General features: G+C 40.6%; 1 protein-coding gene across 2 annotated transcripts; it reads right to left on the minus strand.

Annotated features, from left to right (window-relative positions):
- Positions 1-2,231: 2,231 nt before the first annotated feature.
- Positions 2,232-10,828, minus strand: LOC147420260 (putative pentatricopeptide repeat-containing protein At3g01580). 2 transcript variants are annotated; one of them, XM_086503849.1, is made up of 2 exons: positions 4,393-10,828; positions 2,232-3,422 (listed from the first exon to the last, which is right to left on the minus strand). In XM_086503849.1, the coding sequence occupies exon 1, from the start codon at positions 9,140-9,142 to the stop codon at positions 6,299-6,301; it is 2,844 nt and encodes a 947-aa protein (XP_086359975.1). In that variant the 5' UTR covers positions 9,143-10,828; the 3' UTR covers positions 2,232-3,422; positions 4,393-6,298. The 2 variants fall into 2 exon arrangements, with proteins under 2 accessions (XP_086359975.1, XP_086359974.1); XM_086503848.1 differs by having other exon boundaries at positions 4,252-10,828.
- Positions 10,829-23,284: the final 12,456 nt, after the last annotated feature.

The following is a 23,284-nucleotide window of genomic DNA, read 5'->3' on the forward strand; positions in this document are numbered from 1 at the left end:
TGGGGTCTCACTCTGCAGAGCATCTGGGCGTAGAGTCTAAGAGTAGAGGTCCCTCGGGAGTTGTACTTTGCAATGATTAATGATAAATAAATACCAAAAGGGGCGCCAGACTTTGGGGCCAATACCTCTGGGCATGGAACTACGCGGGGCGTGTCAACTTTCTCTCTCTATTAAAAGTTTAGTAATTTTGAAGTTTCTATTCGTGTGTTGCTACTTGGAGTGTCCAAGCTTGTTGAACGAGCTTCTTGTTGTACCATCATCTCCACCATTTACTTCATCAAAGCCTCCATAGAGGTTTTTGCAATCAGTGGCGAGGATGGGGATCGAGGAGTAGCCATGAACTACCCTCTTGGTGTAAAGACTTCTTCTCCAACTTTAAACACATCACCTTCACATGAAGTATCCATTCTGCTTCGGGTGATTACCATGCAATGAGTACTCAAATATTGGGGATCCTTGGTATTGCTTGGAATCTGCGCTAAAGAAGGCATTTACTCTTTTACCCAAGCTCAACTCCCTCCTACAGGTGCAAGGCTCTTGGCAGCCTTGCGCTTACACCAAGGTTGTTTTTCCCAACTCATTTCAAATGGCATGTCACAATGTGCAAGGTCCACTCGCAAGGAGTGGAAGTGCGGATCTATAGGGTGGTTGGACAAGCCCTTCTTCTTTGGGTTACTTGTCACTCTTCAAAAGCACAGATTAGAGAGGTTTGCACGCCCAAGTTTTTCTTGGGTTACACGCCAAATCTGAAACATCAAAAAAATTATGTGGTTCTTTAGGTTCTTCTCTTGAATGGTGATACCGAAGCATTGCCAAAGAGCTCTGATACCAATGTTGTGTGCAACGGAAGTGTTGATGGTTATAGGATGAGTTGTATACAAGGTTCCTTTTACTTTTATGAGAAAGATATGCAATAGTCATAGAGAGAGAGAAGAGAGAATGAAACTATGAGTGAAGGTTCTGTGAGTTAGAGAGAAAGAAGAATAACACCATATGGGGTCCCAAACCCCTCTCCAAGGCCCTTCCACTCTATTGCTAGAGTGGTATTTACTTTAGATTGCACAAATGTTGATACAATGGATCTAAATGCTGAGATGTTGAAGGGATCATGCACTCGATGCTTGGACTTGCGGTACGGAAAGGCTAAGGGCTGAAATCTGAAAATGCTAGGAAGACTGGCTTGGATCTCCAAACTCTGACGAGACTATGGGCTGAAAATCAAGAGACTGATCTGCTGATGCAAAAACGCAAGGGATGTTGGCTGATTTGAGACAATCGGCTGAAATCTACTAACGCTAGGGTGACTGGAAGTTCTGGCGATGAAGAGGTTCATCTGCTACAATGAGGGTGCTATGCTGATGGAAGGAAACGCTAGAGAGAGGGTAAGGGTGCTAAGGTGTAGATGCTGGAAAAACGCTAGGGATGCTGAGTACTATGGGCTCTTCATTGGGCATGTTGGGTACTGATGATCTGATGGATAAACGATGAATCCTAGGCTTGCTTATATAGCCTTTTCAAGTGAGGTCGATAGCCTAATAGGAACCCCCTCGACTTACAATGACATTGTCACTTACCAATAGTATTGATATTCTTAATAAGAGGTGCTTCACATGCCATAAACTACCTAGGCAAGTTCTAATTGCTAAAGTCTTATAATGGGAACACTCCACAATGCATATACCTAGTAGACACTGGCAGTGATCCAGTGCAATCAGAGGGTATGCAACTAACTAAAGTGCCTAGACATGCATGTCTTGCAAACAAGCTCACAAGGTTGCCATAACACTTCCTAGGCTGTCCTAAACCCTAGAAGTAGGAGTGATCGTCCTCGATTAAGCCTGCCTGCATACACTAACACACACCAATTTTTAGTAGAAACCGTTAGCATCCCATAGGCAAAATGCTCAGTGCCCTATGTTATGCATCAATCTTGCAGATCCAATAGAATCTGAAGTGTAAATTGTGTTGTGTAAAGTGGATCTGGGGACTTTGTCCAACCGCTCAATGAAAATCATCCCGATGGATGTAACCATTAAGCTGGGTCTAATCAACCATCATAGCGAGTACGAGGACTCTTGTCACGCTGTACAAGAAAACCAAGTCTAAACAAGTTGGAACACTGTTCAACAAGTTCATACATAATTTCAAATAGCTCCAAACAAGTTCAATCAATATCAAACAAGTTCAAACAACTACAACTAGTATTTACAAACAACAATACTCCTTAGTGGTAAAGGCAACTCAATAGTGTCTCTCTCACTCACACTGATCCTCCAATGTTAAATTTTTGAAGAAAGAAACTCACAGATACGCATCCCAAAATCTCTAATTATACTTCTCTAAGCTGTCATTCGAGGTTATTTCTAAATTAGCCCATTCTGCAAGAAGTTGTACTTCAAAAACAGGTAACTGTGAGAAAACATTGCCTTGCATGAGGTTTGGTAGACAGAGGACAACACCATTGCATAGCATTGTCCTTGAGGAATGCTACCACTCAAGAAATCTTGGATTCCTATGGTGTAATTGCCCAAAGTAGATGATTTCAAACTGCTACCAAAAGTGGAAGGGGTTTCTTTCTATCTTTAACATGGGAGAAAGTAAAGAACTTGATCATCATCCTTGAAAGTATTCAGTTGAGGAGGAGAAGGAGCCACATAATCCATAAATGGATATGGTGGTGGAGGCGGCAATGGGGGTATAGGTCCTGCAAGTGGACGACCTGTCGACAAACACCGCCCAATGGAATAGTTCCGCCCAGTGGAATAGTTACCAAATTTCCTGGATTATGTGTTGAAGCTCTCGAACTGTGGGGGCGATTAGGAGGTAGCACTGGTTACACCACTGGGAAAGTAAGACACCACTTCTCAGCAATAAAAAACTTCGGGCTTGAAGTGTCTTGTTGTAAAGACATTACAGAACCTAGGGATAGAATTCACCAGACTTGCATGCCTAGAAAAATCTATTGGTTCAGTTAGGACCTCTATGTCTAACTCTCTTTGAATAGTTAATAATACGTTGTAGTGAGGTTTCAAAGATTTCAGCAGGCATCAGATGTAGCTTGGACCGAGTAGCCTGCGCATCTGTACTATCTAGTCTCATACCCATCAGAATTTGCCATGATGGTTTGCATCCGGCTTTTATCATCTTGTGTTTTGCTGGCTGATAGTCAGTTCTGAACCAGCCGCAAAAAAGGCAAGTTCATCAATGACTGAGTCTGCCCCAAAACTCTTTAAAAGCCAGGTGTTCTTTCCGCATAATTGGCATCCAAGGAGATGTAGTTTCAAGTACCGAGGAAGAGGTCTACAACAATTGCCTTCTCGCAACTAGAAATTAAGCTATCAAATCTGTTGCAAATCAGCCAAGTTGGAACAGAGGCCTGAAATTACACCGAGGGTTAGGTTGCATGCAGCCTGCCATCTTACCTGTTTCAAAGCAGCAAATGAATCGTAATCATTAGTTAGTCAATGACGGCCGCAGAACTGCTTGTAAAACAGGAAGCCCTTGAGAGATAGAACAAGGGTTCCTATGCTAAAAAGTGTGGAAACTGACAAGAGAAGCTAGACAAATAGAGAAAGAAGTTCCAGTGGAAGGTCACCGGCCGTGTGCAGGAGAGCAAGCCAATGCGACGTAATTTAATGTATTAAACCTATCATATCAGTCCTCCGAAGATCATTTTCAAGACATTGAATCTAGAGCCCTGCCTGAGTCTCAAGCCCTCCATCCTTTCCCACATCAGCCAAAGAGGTCTCTATATAGAGAAGTGACATGGAGCTGCGAGCCATTGGGAGTAGCATTTGGGAAAGCTATTAGCCGGTTGCACCATATTAGCAGGTTGCCTAACTCCATTGGATGTACGTCTCCACCTCTTGCTTCCTAGGCCTCAAACCAAGTCTAGCTCCCACAAGTTTGGCCGACAGCCTCCATTTTGGATTCAAAGCCCAAAGGAAATATTTTATGTTTTGACCCTAGATGTCCATGAAGAGGTCATATCTTTGCCCAAGATAAAGGGCTAGGGTCTCATTGGCTCGCTCTCCTACGCTCTGCCCGATCACCTTCCCGCAAAGTTTCTATCTCTACCTATCTAAATCAACATGAAATGACTAGCTTCTTTTGTTCGTCTTTGCACTTTTTCAGCATAGAAACCTTTGTCCTTGCGCTCTCTCCAAAAGATTCCCAATTTACATGCAATTCTCCTGCTTCAAATCTTTGTCAATTCAGTGTATTAATGAAAACTAATGATTATAATTTCACCTCCGGATGTGGTTGTCAATTTTGAATCAGGCAAGACGGTAGGCTGGATGTGACCTACCCCAAAATCGTGTTGTTTCAAAGCAGGACATCAAAACCTTGTCAACCCGGTGTATCAATGAAAACTAATGATTGCAATATTACCTGCAGATCCAGTTGTCAATTCTGAATCAGGCAAGAAGATAGACTGCATGCAACCTAGCCCAAATTCATGTTGTTTGATCTGCTGCCTTCTTCTCCTTGTACTGAACTGTCACTCATCAACTGCCCTCTCTTTGCCTTCTCTTTGTCATCCTGGCTTCCGCTTTGTTTCTTTGATCTTCGTATAAGCATATGGAATTAACAGACTTTTGTTCAAGGTGAATTGGTACCTAAAGGTTATGTTGTCGCAGAGGAGGTGGAGGAGGAGGATCATAGACATGCTCACTATCTTCGTCTTGTGGTGTTGGGACTCAAGGGATTCCGGTGTACAATGTTCCCCTTCTCATAATTGTAGAATCTCTCCTGTAGAGCATGACCACCCTAGTCAAACAATCCAAGCCTTATATTTTGCATTTGCTCAGTGCAAGGTAAGCACCATATTAATGTCTTGGACAACTGTCACTGCCTGTTGCTTTGTAATTCGACTCCAGTATCTGATTGAGCTAGACCCTTTTGCGTCACTTCTTTGATTTCTTGCTTTTGACTTGAGCAGCCTGCAGAGCTTCCTTATAGGGTCTCCAGCTCTTCCAAGTCGCACTTTCACCACCAACTTTGGGTGCCAAGCACTGTAGAGTTCGAAGTAACAGTGAGTGATTTCAATAGCTCTCATTAGTTGTCTGCCAGTACGCTTAACATTTACCTTCGAGCACCTTGAAATCTCCCTTTTCTTTTTTGAGGCTCTTGTCCTTAACAGCTGCTTCCACAAGAGATACTTGCTTATGAATCCCATCCAAGAACACTTGCTGCAATCAGTTCCTCCTAACAGCACCGTTAGGCTTGCTGAGGCTCTGAAGTTTTAACATTTGTTTCCACAGGAGCTGATACTTAGTTGTTAAAACACTTGCTGGAACCGGTTCCAACTTCTAGCTCCCTTAGGGTCCAACTACTCCTACCAGAAGGAATCCCATGCAGCTTGGCCTCATTCACTACCATCTGCAGAGTCATGATCGATAGCTCATAATGAGCCATCTAGTCTTCATTTCCTGTGAAAATTGGGTTACTCCCCTTCAACACCAGTTTGAAAGTAATCAAAGCAACTCTGAAGGGGTGACAGCATGGAACTGCAGCACATAAGCCTGCACGGGCATGTGATAAACAGGTTGCAACACAAGGTCACCATAGCTATGGCCCATGAGAGCTCCCATCTCCTCTGCAGTACTTATTCCCCATCAACTACAGCAAGTGTGGGATCTTCAAAAGGCCATGTAGCTGGCCCACTTTCACCCTCAGCACACAACCCTCACATCAGTTCAAAAACCAACCACCGATTATTTAGGCTTGGCCTCAATTGCTTCGGCTTCCAAGTTCTGCTCAGACATCCTCAATGCTTGCCCATTGAGAAATTCCCCACAACAACTGAGTCATTGACTTCCATAACACATACCTTCTGATCGAATTTGACACCCTTGAGGCTTCAAAATATTTATCTTGTGCTCCAAACATAGCATTGTGACTTCCAAAGAGAGTGCCAACCCTCAGGTCCATCCACAAAAGAAAACAAAGTAGTGGATTTACGGCAAGATAGTCTTGATAGAGAAATTCAAAATAAATAAGTCAAAGCCCTTGTCGAAAATTGCCTCTTTAATAGTCGAGGGTCATAACGAATCAGTTAGTTTACTTAAGTAGTTGCACAGTAAGCAGGTGATTACCACTATTCCCGAGCAGAACCCCAACTGTACAAAATGCTCCTACTAAGTCACATGGCCTGTTCTTTTAGACCTGTCAAGGGTTGTGCCTCTTGACTCTCCCTCCTCACATGGCCCCAAGATTTCTGCATACAACATTCAGAACATCAGCTTATTAGCCAAAACGTTTAGTCCGTTTGCACCATCCTTGTTAACCTTTTGGTCTATAGACATGCATCTGCATAGATGCTACTCATGCGTACATAAGCAACACCATCCTTGTCATCCAGCTGCACTGCATTTGAAAAGGCTTTGAGTCCAAGTTCTACATGGCCCCAATTCTGACATATATCCAGCAAAGTATGCCACACTCCAACATCGAGATCAAAAGGCATCCGTTTGACTAGTGCTACTGCCTTGTCCAAGTGGCCTGCTTGTCCAAAGAGATCCACCATGCACGTGTGATGCTCAAGAGTTGGGACAAGGCCAAAATCTTTGCTGATGGCGTCAAAAAACACCTGCCCCTTATCCACCAAACATGTTTGGCTACATGTCTTCAGAACACTTATGAATGTTACTAAATCTGGCTTTACGCCTTCTCTCTCCATGCTGTTAAAGGTGGCAAACACTGATTTGTTTAGTCCTAGCTGGCAGTATGCTGTAATCAATGAGCTCCATGTGACAGGGTCACGAACTAAAAGCCTGCCAAACACTTCTTGTGCCCTTGCAAGGAGACCACACTTTGCATACATATCAACGAGTGCATTGCCTATAATACAATCTCTTTCTAACAGTCCTCTCCTGGAAATCTCGTTGTGAATTTCAGTTCCCTTCTGTATGGCCCCAAGGGTTCCACAAGCTTTCAAAATGCAAACAAATGAGACAGCATCTGGAGAGACCCCAACAAGTTGCATTTGCTCGAAAAAACTTAACACTTTGCTGGCATGATTATGGTCAGCATAGCCGAACATCAAAGCATTCCAAGAAACTACATCTCTGGTCACAAGATGATCAAACAGTTCCTGAGCTTTTTTAAGAAAGCCACACTTGCAATACATATCCACCAGTACATTGCCAACAGCAGACTCACTTCCCGTCATCCCATGCTTTAACATCTGCGCATGGATCTTGACAACTTTGTCCAGTGCCCCAACATTTCCACAAGCTTTGAGAACACATATCAACGTGACTGGATTTGGAGGGACCCTCTCAAGCTGCATAAGTTCAAAGCATACAAGTGCTTCCTGACTACACTGATGATAGACATAGCCTGCAATCAAGGCTGTCCATGAGACGACGTCGCGTAATAGAGAATTGTACAAGACACTCCATGCTTGACTGAACAAACCAAACTTGGCATACATATTTATAAGTGCATTGCTGACAGCTACTTCTTTTCCTGTAAACCCTTGCCTACATAATTTAGCATGTATTTCTCTCCCTTTGTATATGGCTCCAAGAATTTCACAAGCTTGGAGGGCACAAACAGAAGTAACATAGTTTGGAAGAATCCCTTCAAAGCTCATCTGTTCAAAAGCAGCCAATGCTTGTTCGCCACACCCATGTGATGAAAACCCTGCAATGACAGTTGTCCATGAGATAACATCGTGAGCTGGAAGCATTTCAAATACTTCAATAGCTTTTACAAGAAATCCAAGCTTGACATACATATCCACAAGTGCATTTCCAATCACAAGTTTCTCATTCCACAAGCTTCTTCGTGCCAACTCAGCATGTATTTCAAGTCCCTTCTCTGTGGCCCCAACAGAGCCACAAGCTTTCAGGCTCAATAGAAAAGAGACCTCGTTTGGGCAGATGCCATCATGTTGCATTTGTTCAAAGCAGTTCAGAGCTTCATGATTAAGCTCATAGTTTACATATCCTGCCATCAATGTAGTCCAAGAAACGACATTTTGCACAGAATGTTTTTCCATGGCTTTGTAGGCCTCTGTTAGCTTACCACATTTGGCATACATGTCCACCAAGGCATTCCCAACAACCACAATGTCTTTGTCTAGTAACCCAATTTCTGTGATCTCAATATGTATCTTTGTGCCCTCATCTGTCATTGCAATTATGCCACAAGCTTTCAATTTGTAAACAAAGGTGGCAGAGTTTCCCGGAAACCCCTCTACTCGCATCTGTTCAGCAAATTCCAGTGCTTGCTCTGCAATGTCAAACTCAACACATCCTGCAATCAAAGTAGTCCAGGAAGCGCCATTCCGACTAGAAAGTTTAGAAAAAACATCATGCGCATCTGCAAAGAGTCCACATTCAATGAACATATTGATGAGTGAGTCACATATAGCTGAAGTGGTTTCTAGCACCTGCTCTTGAATAATCTCAGAATAAATCTCAAAACCTTGGTCTATTGCTCGACTTGTTGCACATGCTCTTAATACACAACAGTATGTGACAACGGTTGGACGCGCTCCACTGCACTTTATCTTGCTAAAACAAGTTAATGCTTTACCGCTAGCATCGTGTTTCACATATGCCGCAATCAATGTGTTCCAAGAGACTATATCCCAAACCGGAAGCTCATCAAAAATTTTCTGTGCTTCTGAAACCAGACCATGTTTGGCATACATATCCATTAAAGCATTGCCAACATAAATGTTATTATTTAACAAACCCCTCTCTTGAACCATAGCATGGGATTCTTTCCCTTTGCTTGTGGCAATCAAACTAGCACAAGCTTTCAGGACACAAACGCATGTAACAGCATCTGGTAAGGCCCCTTCAAGTTTCATCCGTTCAAAGCAATGTAGTACTAACTCCCCACAATCATAGTTGACGTAACCTCCAATAAGTGCATTCCATGATACCACATCTCTAATCTCCATCGTGTCAAACACTTCCTGTGCTTTAACAATGGATCCACACTTTGCATACATATCAATGAGGGTATTACCAACAAAAGGGTCAATTTCTATAAGACAGGTTTTGGCAATCTCAGTGTGTAAATTACTACCCTTTTCGAGATCCTTTAACCTGGTGCACTCCTTGAGCAAAGCTACAACAAGGTGTCCATCACTGTAAGGTTTGTTATGCCCCCTTTGAAGCATGATGCAAGCAGTTTTTGCAATTATAGAGTAGCTGTCTTGTGGTAGTATTAAATATGTTTTGTTTGGAGTCTCTTAATAGTGCACCTTCCCTTCACAAAGGTTTCCTCCTTATAGAAGACACAGACCAGGTAGTAGACCTCAGAAAGAATGCCAAGTGAAGATTTTAACTTACTGTCCTATTCCAGCTTTAACTTATCACTCATCACTATCGACACAATGTTGTCAACTACAAGTTCTGTTGTTTTGGATGCAGACTGAACCTTCCCTGCTCAACATATTTAAAAGACTAGGGCTACAGCTTTCTGATGTTCCAAATCACTCTGTGATGATGATGATGATGTGCAAACATTATACACAGCACAAATGATTTTTTCAAAAGAATTTTCCGAGAGAATTGCATGAAGACAATTTTGATGTCGGCTCCAAATGAAAAAGGGAAGTTCAGTTCAAAACTTGTTTCCAATGTGGTGGAAGAAACCTTTACTTTTTTTTGCAAGCACCCATGAGGAAGTCCTAAATAGGGTCCATTCTATCAATGAGTTATCTCAATGCAGTCCAGAGGATCATATTGCTGCTCTAAAGCAGTCAAATGATTCTTATGCTTTTCTGCAGCCAGCCACACATTGCATACAAAGCATCTCTTCCAAGCACCCAGCAAACAATGCTGGATGGGGCGGTTCTTGGCCCTTTTAACCAGACCTAGATGACCAACAGCAAACAAACTGCATTGTAAGTGGAAGAATACCATCCTGCTGCATCTGTTGATGACCTTGCAATCAGCAGAGGGCATTGCATGGAAGAGGCTCTCCAAGACAATTGCGCATGGTGTTAAGGTGAGAGAACAAATATACTCCAACCATTGTAGCTTCCTAACCTCGCCCATTTTGGGCATATCAAAGAAATTGCTAGACATCCATGAAGCATTTTCTGCAAGCACCCACAAGGCAGTGCCAGATAGTGTCCATACCTTCAATTCATTATATTCTGATGATGCATTTTATTGAATAATACTGCTGCGTTAATGAAAGTCAAGTAATGCTGATGATCTCTGCTGTTCACCACTCTTTGCATACATAGCATTCCTTTCAAGAACTCAACAACCAATCGTTGATTATTTTGGACATATCCTGTGATCATCGTATAATCCAAAAATGTGAGGCCAAAAATTTGCTGACTTCGTACATATGCTGCAATCAGAGCATCTGCTTGTCCCCTGCTTGGGATGCATGAAGCATTTTATGCAGGCACCCATGAGGCAATGCCAGCCATAATCCATACATGTATTCCTCTCAATCTGCCATTTTTTTGGGACATTCTCAACTTGAAGATCTCCTCTTGGAACTCTACGTAGGTTGAGCAGCCATCCTACTGGAGAGGAGACCAGAGAGGTCCGTCTAAAGGTATGGCTGCCAGCAATCAGCTGCGCCCTAAGGGGGAGAGGGCGTCTGCTGTGGCCATCCTGCTCAAACTCAAATGTGTCTGGAGTTTAGAACATAGACTTGGACACACACAGTGTCGGAGTCATTAGTAGTAAATCTTGGAATGACAATACCCCATCCCTGTGCAAAATCCTCTACTAATCTTCTAGTAAGGGTCCAAGGCTTAAAAGGTATGGCAGGTAAGGAAGAAGCGATCAACAAGTGATAAAATCCTCTACTAAGTCCAAGGCTCAAAAGGTATGGCAGGTAAGGAAGAAGTGATCAACAAGTGATAAAATCCTTTACTGAGGGTCCAAGGCTCAAAAGGTATGGTAGGTAAGGAAGAAGTGATCGACAAGTGAACAAATCACCTGGCCTGCCAAGGCAACAATAAAAATTTCTTTTTGACATGCAATTTTCCAAGCCCCCTTTCATATGCTTTGTGTAATGCGATCATAATTTTCCATATATAACGTTAACTCAAAGGTATAAACACAAAAATTGAAAGGCAATTTCGAGTTTCTAACATGTCAAATGACATAAAGTTTTTTTAAAGCACTAGGCTTTTGATATAAAAAAAATAGGTGTCAATTTTAGGCCTTGATTTAAATCTAGATCCTACTTTAAAAGTTCTACATCTTTAAGCTTTTTTTTTTCTTTTTTTTTATAAAGTAAGCATAGAGAATTGAATTAGAAAAGCACCCCTAAGCTCTACATCCCTAGCTTTAAAGCCTTATGCCCATCCCACTTTAAAAATCCTACATCCTTAAGCTTTAGAGCTCCCTTTACAAATTTAAAACTCTAAATTTCTAAGCTTTAATCCCACTTTAAAAGCTCTAAAGTTGTATGCCTTAAAATTCTAGCACCGGGTGGTGATCCTCCCCTACTTATGGGTTTATGTAACCTTTTCACTTTCTTTAATTCAGATTTTTACCTTCTTTAAAAAGAAAACTATAGGTCCTCATCGGAGACCTTACTTTAAAAGTTCAACATCCTTAAGTTCTAAACTTAGCTTTAAAATTTCTAAAAATAAAAATAAAAAATCTCTATAGATTAGAGCTCTAAAGGATAGACTTTTCCTTAAAGTTTGAACTAACAAAAATAATCATCTTACAAATGAAAACTTTAGTCTATTAACTCAAGTTTCAATGGGTGAAAGAACTTCTCAAATTGAAAAAGTGACTCACCTTCTCCTACACTCACCTCCAGGGCATGATTGACGACTACAGGTATGAAGAGGAAAAACTCAAAAGGCAGCACTTCAACGGCCTTCGTTTAATTGTGCACCTGGTCATGAGAGGGTGCTGGAGTTCCCATACCGCCTCAATGTTTACGATGGCCAAGTTTAGTGTACCTCGAGATTTCGCCCATGACGTCTTGGTCGTCAATCCCTTTACCCCCAATGGGAGGAAACACTGTCGAGAAATTTGCGGTCTTGCCAGGAAAGCACTGGACTTATGGCTGTGAGAGTTTGTGAGAGAACTCAACAAAAACTATATGAAGGAGTTAAACCATAGATGCCATGGAGACTAGGGTTTGGAAAGAAGTGCAATCAAAGAAGACTCACTCTTTCTCTCTTGCACTCACACACACAAAGAAAGAACACAAAAGAGAATGTCAAAACACTACGAAGATGAAAACATCAAGGCTATGGTCATATCGTATCATGGGTAATATGAAAGGGTTAATAGATGAGTTAATGGCATTCAATCTTGGCTGACCAAATAGGCTACGAATTGTTCTTTGGAATTGTAGTTTTGTGCTTAACATAATATATATATTTTGTCTAGTGATTGGGATTAATTATGTGTACAAATCCTCTTGGTTCATAGCAAGATAACTACGCTTACATCAAAAGAAAAATTATAGTCTATGAGAGGTAGTATGATGGGATCCGGTGATAGAAGTATTTCATTGAGCCTTTCAGGGCCAAAGAGAAACACTATACGTTGTTGAAAGTGTATTTTATGGCTAATCCATACGTTAATTCTAATAGATTGTACAGAGTGAAAGCGATAGAAATGATCATCATGTGGGTTATTCATCTAAGATAGTATGTGACAAATGCAGATATGAGAAAAATGTAGATATGAGAGAAGTGAAGAGATGAGAAGTTTCCCTCCCAAGCCCTATTCTTGCCCGTAGGCAATAAGGATACTGCGAGGAGAGATGTATCTGTAGCAAGGAGAACCTAAAATTTGTAGCGAGGATAAATTACTAAGAGTGAGAGAGATAGGTTTGGTTAAGGAGATGAGATTAGATACATATATATATATATATATTTTTTGGATTAGAGATGAAAATGAAAACAACAAGAAATCAAGAAAACATCAATGTAGAACACATCTTACTTGACAAACCCTTCGGCACCATTATTGATGGAGAGAGAAGAAGAGGGGAGAATTCAACTTTGATTGATACGCCAAGTCCACGCACTTCTTTGATTAGAGTTGATCTTCCAAGGATAGCATGCAAGGATGGCTAGTCTTCCTCTAGGAAAAAGTGTAGGGCTAGGCTTATGTTAATGGCTAAGTACAATTAGGCATTACTACTCACTCCCTCAAGAATTCCTCTCATCAATGGCTTGAATGCTTGAGTTCCTTTTCAAGGAAGAAGAGGTCCCCTTTTATAGGTGACGGGAACCCCCAAGGGTTTACACAAGAAGAGAGGAGCCAGTGTGAATAGGAATTGGAAAAATTGGAAATGAGCTGTCCCTGCATGATGTGGGCAGACTGGGGTCCAGTATTTTGATCATATCTCCTCAACCGTGGCTCCAAAAAAAAAAGTAAAAATATGAACAAAAACTTCAGCTCATTAGCTACGATTTTCATTTTAAAATCATTTTCCAATTCAGATTGGAACCTTGTGTAAAAAAATCATCAAAATAGGGTCCATTTTTGGCAGCAAAAGTCTTCCCGTGGTCCCCTTAGCCTAGACTTTCATTTAATTCCAAAGGACACCTCATGCCATATGAAAGCATGACATTGCTCCTTGAAAATTTTTTGTAATCATGATTGCAATAATGCATTAAAATAAGTGTATCTTTGAAATCATGTCACCTAGTGTCCCACTAGGATTTGATTCTCTCCTAGTAGCTATTTAAAAAGAAATATAAGAAAAGTATAAAAAATACATAGAATATATATATATTGGAGTTTACCCTAGATATAGGATCTAGCTAGGGTGTGAGATTATAATGAGATAGTAGAAATAAAGAATCAATGCTTTTTGCCCCAAGTTAAAGAGGCGGAGCTATTGAGCTTTCCCCATAGTATTTTCTGATGGTAAAGTAAGGATAGGTTACCCTTGAGAAAAATAATAGGATGATATAGAAGGCTTATTATTATACTTAAATATTCATATGTACATTATAGGAAAGATAATTATGTATCTAAAAAGTTACAAGATAGATCTTGTAGCATGTGTTTCCACTATATACGTGTCACAGTACGACATCCACCCCCTCTAAACCTGCACATCCTACGGTATGTGCCACATTATTTCTTTGTAAGATCAGCCCTCTTGTACATCTTCCTTGCTTTCTTCTTCACTGGATGATTCCAAATCTTCATCTTCACTTTGATCTTTACCTGTGGTTTGCTCTTCTTCCTCATCAAGATCTTCTCGATCATTGTCTCCTCTTCTCTTAAACATTTTGATCCTTTTTCCTGCAATGGGAATCTTTACTTCTGTACCATCTAGTTCAGACAAGCTGTAAGTAGCATTTTCATGCACATGCTTTACAACATACGGTCCAAACCATCTTTTTGAAAACTTACGCATGACTGTGTGCTGGTTATCAAGGCTACTATCATACACCAAAACCGAGTCACCTTTGTCAATTGATTTGCTCCCGAGTCGATGTCTCTTATCAAAGTATTTCTTGTTTTTCAACCTTGCATTTTTGAGTCGTTCTTTTGCAGCTTCAATGTCTCCAGTTCTTCTCTCTAGCTACCTTATACGCAGTGCAAGGAGATCTTCCCAGCTAAGCCCCTCTTGCCAAGGTAGTACATTCCATGTGGGAATTGTATCTTCAATCGGCATCACTGGCTTTTGACCATACATTAGCTCCGCAGGCATGTAGCTAGTTACTGAGCTATGTGTTGTACGATCAGCCCATAAAGCATATGGTAACAGTTTTGGCCACTCACCAACTCTTCCTTCGCAAGCCTTGGCCAAAGCTTTGATAATAGGAGGATGCCCTCTTTCACTCTTTCCATTGCCTTCAGGGTTGTAAGCTGTAGTAAGAGAAAGTGTGATTCCTAATCTAGAAAAGAACTCCCTTGCTTCTTCGGCATCCAGTTCACCTTTATCTGCAGTGATTTTTTCCACACAACCATAATGGCAAATCACCTCATCAAGAAGGAATTTGCACACAGCTTCTGTGGTTTTAGCTCTTAATGCTCTTCCTTCAACCTGGTTAGTTAGGTCCTCTCGTGCAAGAACCAAGTATCTCATCTGCAAGAGTCCTAGAGGCATTGTGACTAGATCCACAACCCATTTATAGTGCATGGCTAGTGGATATGTAGGGTGCAATCCATCACGATGTCGAACATTTGAATACACTTGACAAGTTACACATGTCTCTACAAACTGAGATACATCTTTATACATACCCTTCCACTAGTATTTTTCTTTCAACTTGGAGAAGGTTGCCCATACACCCCTGTGTCCAGCCCATAGACTCTCATGAAACTCTTGCATGAGCTTTACTTGAGTCTCTTTTTTACATATAACCCTTTGTGGTGTAGCACCCTTTTGTTTAGGATGCTTCCACAAGTAACCATCCCTCAAAAAGTACCCATATGCTTTCCTGCGTATCCTCTTGAATTCTTGTTCAGACCAATCATCCTGTTTTGTTAGAGTACTCAAGTAGCTTCCAATAAGAAGCCAATCACCTTCATAAAGCTCTTTCAAGAATGATTCAAGTAGATTAGTCATGCAGACATTGTTACCTTTGACATGAGAGATAGAATAGAACTTTGTGCCTACATCATCTCCCTCGTCAATCATTTGTGACTCATCTTCATACCTTGCCCTTGATAGCATGTCTGCCACTATATTGTCTTTACCTGCAATGTGCTTAAACTCATGATTTAAGGACTTAATGTAGGCAATCCACCGCAACATAGCAATGTCTGGAGTTGAGCAGCTTGTAATCATCCCAAGAAGTGGTAGACAATCTGTTTCTACAACCACACGTGCACCAATTAGGTACTCTTTCCCACTTTTCAAGGCTGTAACCATACCCCATAACTCTCTCTTTATCTGTGGATAGTTTCTTTGGCGAGCACTTAGCACCTTTGCTCCAAATCTTACCACATACATGTGTCCTTCTTTGTCATCTTGCCCTATTGCCCATCCAATCCCTGTAGGACTGGTGTTTACTGTCACAATTACTGGCCTTTGACACTCATAGTCTACCTTTCTCAAAGTTGTTGCTGACTGGAGCAACTCCTTTAGCTTTTTCATGGATTTTACATGTTCTTTTGTCCATTTAAACTTCTGATTCTTTCTAAGCAGCTGATAAAGAGGATCAGCTACATGTGCATAATGTGGAATCCAAATAACATAGAAGACACATGCTCCCAGAAACCTTCTAACCTCAGTGATGCTAGTGCACGTTTCTTTCATCTTTGGATGGCATCTACCTTTGTTGGACAAGGTTTCCTACCATATGGCCCGCATATGTGCCCCACAATAAGCACTTCATTGACACCAAACATAGAATTTTTCCTTGACAATGTAAGATTCACTTCTTCCAACCTAGACAAAATTTTATCACAATCATTTATGTGATTTACCACAAACCTGCGACATCCCTTGAGATCCAAAGCTTCATCTTTGTCACTTTCTTCACATCCTTTGATAGGCAAATCATCAATGAAAGGCATTGTGATTTGAGAAATAAAGTCACGTAAGACCTTATTCATCCCATTCATCATATGTGCAACCGAGTTGGTTGCTCCCTGTGGCAAGGTACACATCCTTAACAAACCTAAAGGTGTCCTCATGGTTGTCAAGTCTCTGCTTTCAATTGCAAGCTGAAATTTATCATACCCTGAGTAGAGATCCCCCATTGAGTAGATTGCCCTCCCTGCAAATGCCTCTGCAAACTCATCCACAATTGGACCTGTACCTACATTTCTAATTGTCACCTTGTTCACTGGTTGCATATCTTGCAAGGATAAAGCGTAGAGAACCATTCTTCTTCGGAACTGTGAACCACCTGTTTGAGTATGGAGCACAAGAAGGCTCCAAGATTCCCATTTTGATTTTCTCATTCAGTAGCTCTACTAACTTTGGCAAATGAGCCTTTGGAACCGGAATAGGCCGCAGATTCCAAGGCACATGAGGTATTGTGAAAATTACCATAGGAGCTATAATAGAAGGATCAACACATCCTATCTCATGTGGCTCAAATGCAAAAGCCTTACCATGCTTTGAAAGCATTTCTTTGAAGCACTTTGTCTCCTCCTGTGTTAGAAACTCCTTGCGACCAATCTGCAAGTCTTGGAAAGACTCCTTTGTGAAGGTATGCCCAATCTTTTTCGGATTCCTCAAACTTGGTTGTAAAGAAGCCTGCTCAATCTTTTCCCTGTTGTTGGGTGGTAAGGGTGAAGCTACTGGTTTCACCTTCTTTGCTACACTCTTGTATTTAGTTTCAACATGGACTTCTGGGCCAACTGTTTGGCTTTCTTTAAAGGCTTCTATTACTCGATACATTTCCATAGAGCAAACTTCCACAACTTCATTTTCAAGATGCAAATTAGACCCCATTATAGCATCAAGCTCACCCATAGTATCTACAAAAGAAACTTGTTCACACAAACCCAAAACATTTTCAGTAGGCTCTAGCAATCCACTCTTTTTCATGCCTATTTGTACATGATGCACATATTGCCTCTCACATCTCTTCAAATCTTCAAGTTTTGTAAAACATACTGATCCATTCTTTGTTACCAAGGAGCTCGTTGAAAACGCTTCACCTATTTTTGGATCAGGCGAGACCCTTTTTCTTTCTGTACCACTGCAATCCCGCTTTACAATGGTACTTGGCCAAAACCCATCATTTCTCTATGATCATGAAACTCTTTGCTCACCTTTGGTAGAGGATGTTCTCTGAGGTTGTCATGATTTCTTTCATGGTTCACACAAACTGTGAGAAATTGGATAGCTCGTTTACCATCTTTGCTACGTATCCTAGCATATGCTGAACCATCATCCATTACCTTTGTTTCCATTCGAACTCCCACAATGTAGGGCTGTCCAAGGATGAGATGATATGAAGATGTATCCTGTACAAAGAAGTTTTGGTCAATCTTTACATCACCTATTGTTACCTTCACGCCTGGACATGCTCCATACAATTCACCGGATGAATTGTTTGCCACTTTTACCATCTTGCCATGATCTGTGTCCATCGGCCATTTGCACTTGTTGTAGAGACTCTTTGACATTATGTTTATTTCTAAACCATGGTCAATCAAGGCAACAAATGGCTCTTCAAGATCACCTACCTTGACCAAAGTTTCTGTAGTAGCCCTTGCCCAATGACTTCGTGAATAGTAACTCCTAGGAATATCTTCAACTTCTTCATCATCATTTGAGAAATGCACTTGCTTCACTCTCCCACTAGATTGGTAGCATCCTACCACAGCTCCATCATTCTCCTTATTTTGCAGTTGCATCCCTTGTGTCTTTGAGGTTTCCCCTTCAACCTGTGGACGAGAAAATTCAGCAAGGGTTTGCCTCTTCCTCTTGATGATGTCAATGATCTCCTCATGGAATTCACGCTTTGCAATGCCAAGAACTTCTCCCAGAGTAAACTCAATCTTGCTATTCAAGATCCTTTCCTCCAAGACTTTCTTTAAATCTGTAGCAACCTCAATATCAGATTGTAGTTTATAAGTTGGGCCTTTTGTCTTACCTTTCGTTGGCTCTTTCTTCTTTCTTGTTGTAGACTCCTCCATGAGTACTTCAGGTGGAGATGCTCCTTGTGTTGAGGGTGTTTGAGAAGGCATTGAGTCGCTTCTTCCCCCACTTCTAGAAGCTCTTTCTGATGGTCCTTCATCAACATTCTCACGTCTGCGCTTCTCTTCTACAATTGCCTCATTTTGTTGGCATTTTGTAATGTAGGCATGCACTGACAATGAGTCCACTGGATCATTCCATCCTGTTTCTAGACGTATGCAATCACCTGCTTCATGTAGAATCTCTTTTGTAAGCTTTCCCTTTTTAGCTAATTGCATGACATTTGGCCAAATTTGACCATGATGGTCAATCACCTCTTCATCAGAAAAATGCTCAATTTTTACTCCATAAGTAGCTGCCTCAACTGAAGAGCTAGCACGGTTAGTTGCCATATCTTCAACTAAGGTTTGCATTCCCCCCTTCCCAAAGTTAGTTCTCAAAGGTAGACCTGTCTCTCTTAAGTGAATTTTACCATCCTTAAAAAAGACAACATCTTTTGACAAAGCATCACTAAAATCATCACAATCCCTTCTTACATGGTCTGTACTATCACACCAAATACATCTATTAACAAACCCTTCTTTGTGCTGTTGTCTTTGCCTAGGAAGTGGCCCTGATGGTTGGCCTTTTTCTTCAAGCTTTGCAAACTTCACCTTCAAGTCACGCATTCCCTTCACAAGCTCATCTAGCATGGACTCATCAAACTTAGGAGCGATAAAAGTAGGCTTTACTATTTTGTCAGAAGTTGAGGTGGAAGGACTTGTAGTGTTTACTACCATCTTGTCCCTTCTTCTTTGTTGTTTGGCAAGCAGTGAAACAGCACCTTCAACCTCATTCCAATTGGTCTTTAGTCCTTGCTCAGCATCTTTATCTTCAAGAAGAAGCTCCAAATTTTCTTGAAACTCTTTACCTGCAGCTTGTAAGAAAAGATCTGTCTGCTTTGCATCTAGTGTGGCCCTTTCTGTCCTGGTAAGTTGTGCATAGCGCCGCTCAAATTCCCTAAGTAGCTCTGTTATTGATAGTCCTTGCTTTGGCTTGACTACCCATTCTAAGAATGTCCTTTTGGTCACTCTCTCAGAGTCCTCCATGAAATATTCCTCCTTTAAAGCTACTTTGAGTTCTTCCCAATTTCTCCCATGCCCATCTTTAATTACCCTAACATGCTCTCTAATTTCTGGAGCAACAACTAGCTCAAAGCTTTGAATCATCTCACCTTCTGACACGCGATGCAGCTCCATCTCCTTCACATACTCGCGTAAGTACTTGGTTATATCTTTGCCATTGAACTGATCCATTCTATTGACGACTGCTTGTATGGCCTTCGTTGCTGAAATATCCCTTCTTTCAATGGCATGTTGTTGTTGCATGAACATTGCAAATGCTTGAAACATTTGCATTGTTACTGGGTCAAAATGCATACCCTGTTGCTCAACATGATCACCCATGGTTATCCACAAAATCTCACCCTGGCAGTTTCGCGTCGGGTTCACCAAAAATATGTCGAGAAATTTGTGATCTTGCCAGGAAAGCACCGGGCTTATGGCTGTGAGAGTTTGTGAGAGAACTCAACAAAAACTATATGATGGAGTTAAACCATAGATGCCATGAAGACTAGGGTTTGGAAAGAAGTGCAATCAAAGAAGACTCACTCTTTCTCTCTTGCACTCACACACACAAAGAAAGAACACAAAAGAGAATGTCAAAACAATACGAAGATGAAAACATCAAGGCTATGGTCATATCGTATCATGGGTAATATGAAAGGGTTAATAGATGATTTAATGGCATTCAATCTTGGCTGACCAAATAGTCTACGAATTGTTCTTTGTAATTGTAGTTTTGTGCTTAACATAATATATATATTTTGTCTAGTGATTGGGATTAATTGTGTGTACAAATCCTCTTGGTTCATAGCAAGATAACTACGCTTACATCAAAAGAAAAATTATAGTCTATGAGAGATAGTATGATGGGATCCGGTGATAGAAGTATTTCATTGAGCCTTTCAGGGCCAAAGAGAAACACTATACATTGTTGAAAGTGTATTTTACGGCTAATCCATACGTTAATTCTAATAGATTGTACAGAGTGAAAGCGATAGAAATGATCATCATGTGGGTTATTCATCTAGGATAGTATGTGAGAAATGTAGATATGAGAGAAGTGAAGAGATGAGAAGTTTCCCTCCCAAGCCCTATTCTTGCCCGTAGGCAATAAGGATACTGCGGGGAGAGATGTACCTGTAGCAAGGAGAACCTAAAATTTGTAGAGAGGATGAATTACTAAGAGTGAGAGAGATAGGTTTGGTTAAGGAGATGAGATTAGATACATATATATATATATATTGGATTAGAGATGAAAATGAAAAAAACAAGAAATCAAGAAAACATCAATGTAGAACACATCTTACTTGACAAACCCTTCGGCACCATTATTGATGGAGAGAGAATAAGAGGGGAGAATTCAACTTTGATTGATACGCCAAGTCCACGCCCTTCTTTGATTAGAGTTGATCTTCCAAGGATAGCATGCAAGGATGGCTAGTCTTCCTCTAGGAGAAAGTGTAGGCTTAGGCTTATGTTAATGGCTAAGTACAATTAGGCATTACTACTTACTCCCTCAAGAATTCCTCTCATCAATGGCTTGAATGCTTGAGTTCCTTTTCAAGGAAGAAGAGGTCCCCTTTTATAGGTGAAGGGAACCCCCAAGGGTTTACACAAGAAGAGAGAAGCCAGTGTGAATAGGAATTGGAAAAGTTGGAAATGAGCTTTCCCTACATGATGTGGGCAGACTGGGGTCCAGTATTTTGATCATATCTCCTTAACCGTGGCTCCAAATAAAAAAGTAAAAATATGGGCAGAAACTTCAGCTCATTAGCTACGATTTTCATTTTAAAATCATTTTCCAATTCGGATTGGAACCTTGTGTAAAAAATTCATCAAAATAGGGTCCATTTATGGCAGCAAAAGTCTTCTCGTGGTCCCCTTAGCCTAGACTTTCATTTAATTCCAAAGGAAACCTCATGCCATATGAAAGCATGACATTGCTCCTTGACAAAGTTTTGTAATCATGATTGCAATAATGCATTAAAATAAGTGTATCTTTGAAATCATGCCACCTAGTGTCCCACTAGGATTTGATTCCCTCCTAGTAGCTATTTAAAAAGAAATATAAGAAAAGTTTAAAAAATACATAGAATATATATATATTGGAGTTTACCCTAGATATAGGATCTAGCTAGGGTGTGAGATTATAATGAGATAGTAGAAATAAAGAATCAATGCTTTTTGCCCCAAGTTAAAGAGACGGAGCTATTGAGCTTTTCCCATAGTATTTTTTGATGGTAAAGTAAGGATAGGTTACCCTTGAGAAAAATAATAGGATGATATAGAAGGCTTATTATTATACTTAAATATTCATATGTACATTATAAGAAAGATAATTATGTATCTAAAAAGTTACAAGATAGATCTTGTAGCATGCATTCCCACTATGTATGTGTCACAGCACAATAACGCAAGAGAGAGACTGAGGGTGCTGAGGTGTAGATGCTAATAAATGCTAGAGATGTTGAGTACTATGGGATCTTGATTGCCCATGTTGACTATTGATGATCTGATGGATATCGGGTGAACTATATAGCCTTTTCAAGTGACTTATAATGATTAATCACTTACTATTAATATTGATATTATTAATAGGAGGTGCTTCACATGCTATAAACTACCTAGGCAACAGTGCTGAAAAATCTACTTCGACTCCAGGAATTCAACTTCGTCTACAATCTTGGGTTCATCATCTTTCAAAATCTCCTTTGGGGGAATCTCTGTGAAACAACTTCAGCCAAGAAACATGGAAAACAGTGTGCATTGACCACAAATTAGGTAACGACAATTTCATAGACATGTCATTTATCTTTTGATGGCTAGAAATGGACATCCATCCTAAAAGACAACTTTGGATACTTCTTTACTACTTTCTTAAGCCTTTGCTTCATGATTCTAAGATACAGAAGTCCCTTCCTTGATAGTAACATCTTGATGATGCTTGTTAGCCTCCCTTACATAAGATTCCTGAGGCTTGCTTAATCGAAGCTTCACACTCTCACTACCTTGTCAAAGGAATGGCTCTAAGCGTTGGTATGAGCCAATTGTCTGACCAATCTAGTTGATAAAGATTGGAATCTCATACGGGGTTCTAGCAATGCATTGGAATAAGAGTCATTCAAAATTGCTTGTGCTAACAGGAGATATTGTTCCCAATCAATGTTGATCATGCACATATTACTTCAAAACATCAAAGGCTAAATGATTGTAAATCTCAGTTTGGCAATCTGACTGTTGATGAAATGCATATGAAAAATTTCACTTAGTGCCAAAATTTTCTAAGAGTGCTTGCCAAAAATATAATGTGAACGTTCTCTATCTGAAACAATCAACTTTGGCAAACCACAAAGATGATACCAATGCTTATTGAACAAACGTGCTACATCTTGTGTTGTGATTGTGTCCTTACAAGGAATGAACATGCAAAACTTACTTAAACTATTGCTTCCCAAACTCGAAATCTGTATATTGATTTTTCATGCTATAAAAAAAAAAAGATACTCTGTTCAGGGAGACTATGGACTTGGACTCAAGAGTAGAGACCTGTCCTTTGAGACTTACGACTGGGTTAGCTTTACATGGAAATATTCAATCAAACCACCAAATTGTAACGAGAGGGCATCATGTGCCAACGACTAAGAACA

Source organism: Adiantum capillus-veneris, chromosome 28 (genome assembly GCF_014529385.1).
Source record: "Adiantum capillus-veneris isolate H3 chromosome 28, ASM1452938v2, whole genome shotgun sequence".
NCBI lineage: Eukaryota > Viridiplantae > Streptophyta > Polypodiopsida > Polypodiales > Pteridaceae > Adiantum > Adiantum capillus-veneris.